Source organism: Echinococcus granulosus (assembly GCF_000524195.1).
Source record: "Echinococcus granulosus chromosome Unknown EG_S00036, whole genome shotgun sequence".
Classification (NCBI taxonomy): Eukaryota; Metazoa; Platyhelminthes; class Cestoda; order Cyclophyllidea; family Taeniidae; genus Echinococcus; species Echinococcus granulosus.
This window is the reverse complement of record NW_020170416.1, coordinates 743,159-746,105: the sequence shown is the minus strand read 5'-3', so window position 1 is coordinate 746,105 and position 2,947 is coordinate 743,159. Positions and strand designations below refer to the sequence as shown.

Below are 2,947 nucleotides of genomic sequence, written 5' to 3'. Positions count from 1 at the left end.
CCTGCAGTATGAAGTGTAGACAGTTGGCCTGGAAAAAGATTGCAAAAGGGAGGGTAAGAAAGTTAACAGCAGTCAAAATGTTGGCAAGCCTTTTCCTTGTCCACTCTCCTCTTTTTTAATAAGGTTTCCGCTACTTCAAATATAGCACAAAACGTGATCTAGTAAGACACAGACTGTTCCGTATTATGTTGGATTTTATTGGAATTTTGAGATAATACAAGCCCTTAGTGAAGGCGAGTGCTCTAGGGTATGGAAGGATAAAGGGAAGCGAGGAAGCAAGAGGGTTGCATGTAATAGCGTTTTCCAGAGAGACATGTAGAATGCTTTTAATGGCGTTTCCACTCCTGCCGAACGGCTTTTGGTCAACGGATTTTGCTGCTAATTTTCCCTATTACTTCGACTGCAGCTTCAAGAGAGCAGAGAGAAATGCGTTTCCTTCCTGGTGGCAGTGACTTGCAGTTCCCACTCCACTCAACAGTTTTAGTGCCCACACCATCCTGTATAATCCAGTTTATGGATCCACTCCATTGTGCCACGTGGAGTCTGTTTGTCTCTCTTACTAGTGGTGAGGAGGCCACTTGCTACGCCTTCGATTTCAAGTCACCGCTGCACTCTGGAAGAAACGCCTTCGAGTAGACAGTAGTCTGACATGCAGATTAATGCGGTGCGATCCTGCTGTGGGAGTAGGCCGTTTGTAGTAGTCATGAGCCATCACTTTGCCGTTGAATTGACCATGTGGCGTGTACCTGATCACCGATTCATTGAGGAAATTGCGTAGGGCTCTGTCGACTGCCCAGTGGGTCGTTGCTTCATACTGTCTCAGAGTTGCCCTCTGTGCAAGCTTCAGGGAGATGAGCAGTGGGAGGACGCTAAGTGATGCTCGATTTCACATGCGTGTCCCAATCGCAATGAAGCGATTTGAAATTTGGTGGCACTTGTGGCTTCAATGGTCATCTGCAGAGAATGACAGATGATCTTGCATTCACCTCGATTAAAGTAAAGCACTCCTTCAGATGTCTCCACGACATTAGTCACGTCATCATCGGTACTGGTTCACATGGCTGATGGTATGTTTCTGGACACAATTCAATGTGTCTCTCATCGGCACTGGTAAAAGCTTCTTCCTCATCGGGTAACTGTTCTTTGTGTTGGCGGCGCTGAGGGCATGAGGCCGTTCATGCTCTGTTACTTCTTGTATCTCCAGCATTACAGAAAGTAGGCGAGGTCTAACAGGCAGCGGTTGCCAAGTGCCTTGCAGTAGACATTGTCATCTGACAGGAAGGGTGATGCAGGTGTAGCAATTCTGACAGGGGGCATTTCAAATTCCTGTTCTGTAGAGGGCGAGAGCAGGTTGTACATCGTATCGGGCATAATTTTGCTCATGGTCTGAGCAGCAGGTGTGTGTTTCACCACCGAGTCATGAGGGAGAATCCGTGGTGTACTGTCAATTGGTCTGCAGTTTTTCTTTTCGTAACACCGCAAAGCTGCTCTCTGCGGGATCTGTAGGGATGCAAGTGAGTGGAGAGAGGAGAAGCGCAACACAATTTCACACGCGTGTCCCACTTGGTGTGAATGAAGTCGCACTCCGCCATAATTTGCAATGAAATTAACTGTTTCCAGCGAGTCATCAAAGACATTACCACCACGTGGCGTGAGGTAAAGCACCTCTTCGTACGACGTGGATTTCGTCTCATCATTAGTGTTATTGCTGCACATGGCATATCGCTTGGCTCTGTGCACAATTTTAAAGCACCTCCCATCACATGACTGGATTGTGATGAGCGGCCTTGTCAGAGGCATTTTGGTATGCATGAATGCGACCTTCTCAAGCGGCAGCTTGGTGCTTTGCAGTGGTGGTGGTGGTGGTGAGAATATGCCGCCGTGCTTGTCTCGCAACTTCTTGAATTTCCAGCCGAAGGGGAAGTGGACGAAGTCGAACACGTGGTGTATCCTCCTGACAAAGGCATTGCGTGGTTGAGAGCTTTGTGGATTGGCATTGCTTGAGCAGCTTGCGGCAGTGTGCGATGCACACTTTTGCTTGTGCGAATGGAGAGTGATGATGGGGGTGGAGGCGCAGCACTTCGTGTGATTTGTTGTGCTCGAGGATGGGTGCAGATGGCGAGGGCTACGCATGGAGATGTTGTTGGCGATAGTGCGTGCTTGTGCGTGTGTGCATAATTGTGGCTGTAGCCGTGGCCGTGGCTGCGGCTGTGGCTGTGGAGGCGGGTCGGGCAGCAGGGATAGTAATGGCTTCCTCGACATGCATTTTGGAGCACCAACGGTTGCTGGATTGATGCGCAAACTACTCACTGGAACCTTGGAGCTACGCGGACGCTCGAGCCAGGGAGTGCGAGAGGCGAATTCGGGGACTCGTTTTGAGGTGCTTCTGTGAGATAATGTCGTTGGGACTGTTGTCTGTGCGAATCCTGATGCTTTGGAGGATTTGACGCAAGGATGAATGTTCTTCCTTCCCACATCACACTGCTTGAGATCAGAGCCATGAATGTTTATGGCTTTCTTATTCCACACACTCGCCTTAATGCCGATCTCCTTGCTGCTGCTCCTCGCACGCCCATTGCATATCGTCGCATTGGCTGTGCCCTTTGCACGGCCGTTGGCAAGTCCACTTTCCTCCTCCTCCATCCACCCCACTTCTTCATCATAACGCGGCCAAAACGAAAATGGTGAAGTGAGTGACGTTTGTTGACCATCGTAACGACACGGACGCATTTCGAACAGACGTCTAGCTAATGATGTACGAATGTGGTCACGGGGTCCAATAAGCCACACGTGACATGAAAATCGTTTATAGGAACAGCAGAATGAGTCAGGTGATTTGGAAATTCCCATACCTGGCACGTTGTGGAAACAAATCGCATTCTTGTGATTGAGGAGAACCATGAGCAGTAGCAGTGGCACACAATCGCCGTAGTCTTCAACAATGTCC

General features: G+C 49.3%; 1 protein-coding gene across 1 annotated transcript; it reads right to left on the bottom strand. All coding sequences in view use genetic code 11, as the record gives it.

The window, feature by feature from the left end:
- Nucleotides 1-1,206: 1,206 nt before the first annotated feature.
- EGR_05196 (hypothetical protein) lies at nucleotides 1,207-2,730 on the bottom strand (the record flags this gene model as incomplete). Its single annotated transcript, XM_024494445.1, has 1 exon — nucleotides 1,207-2,730. One exon carries the CDS (start codon nucleotides 2,728-2,730, stop codon nucleotides 1,207-1,209), a length of 1,524 nt encoding a protein of 507 aa, XP_024351231.1.
- Nucleotides 2,731-2,947: the final 217 nt, after the last annotated feature.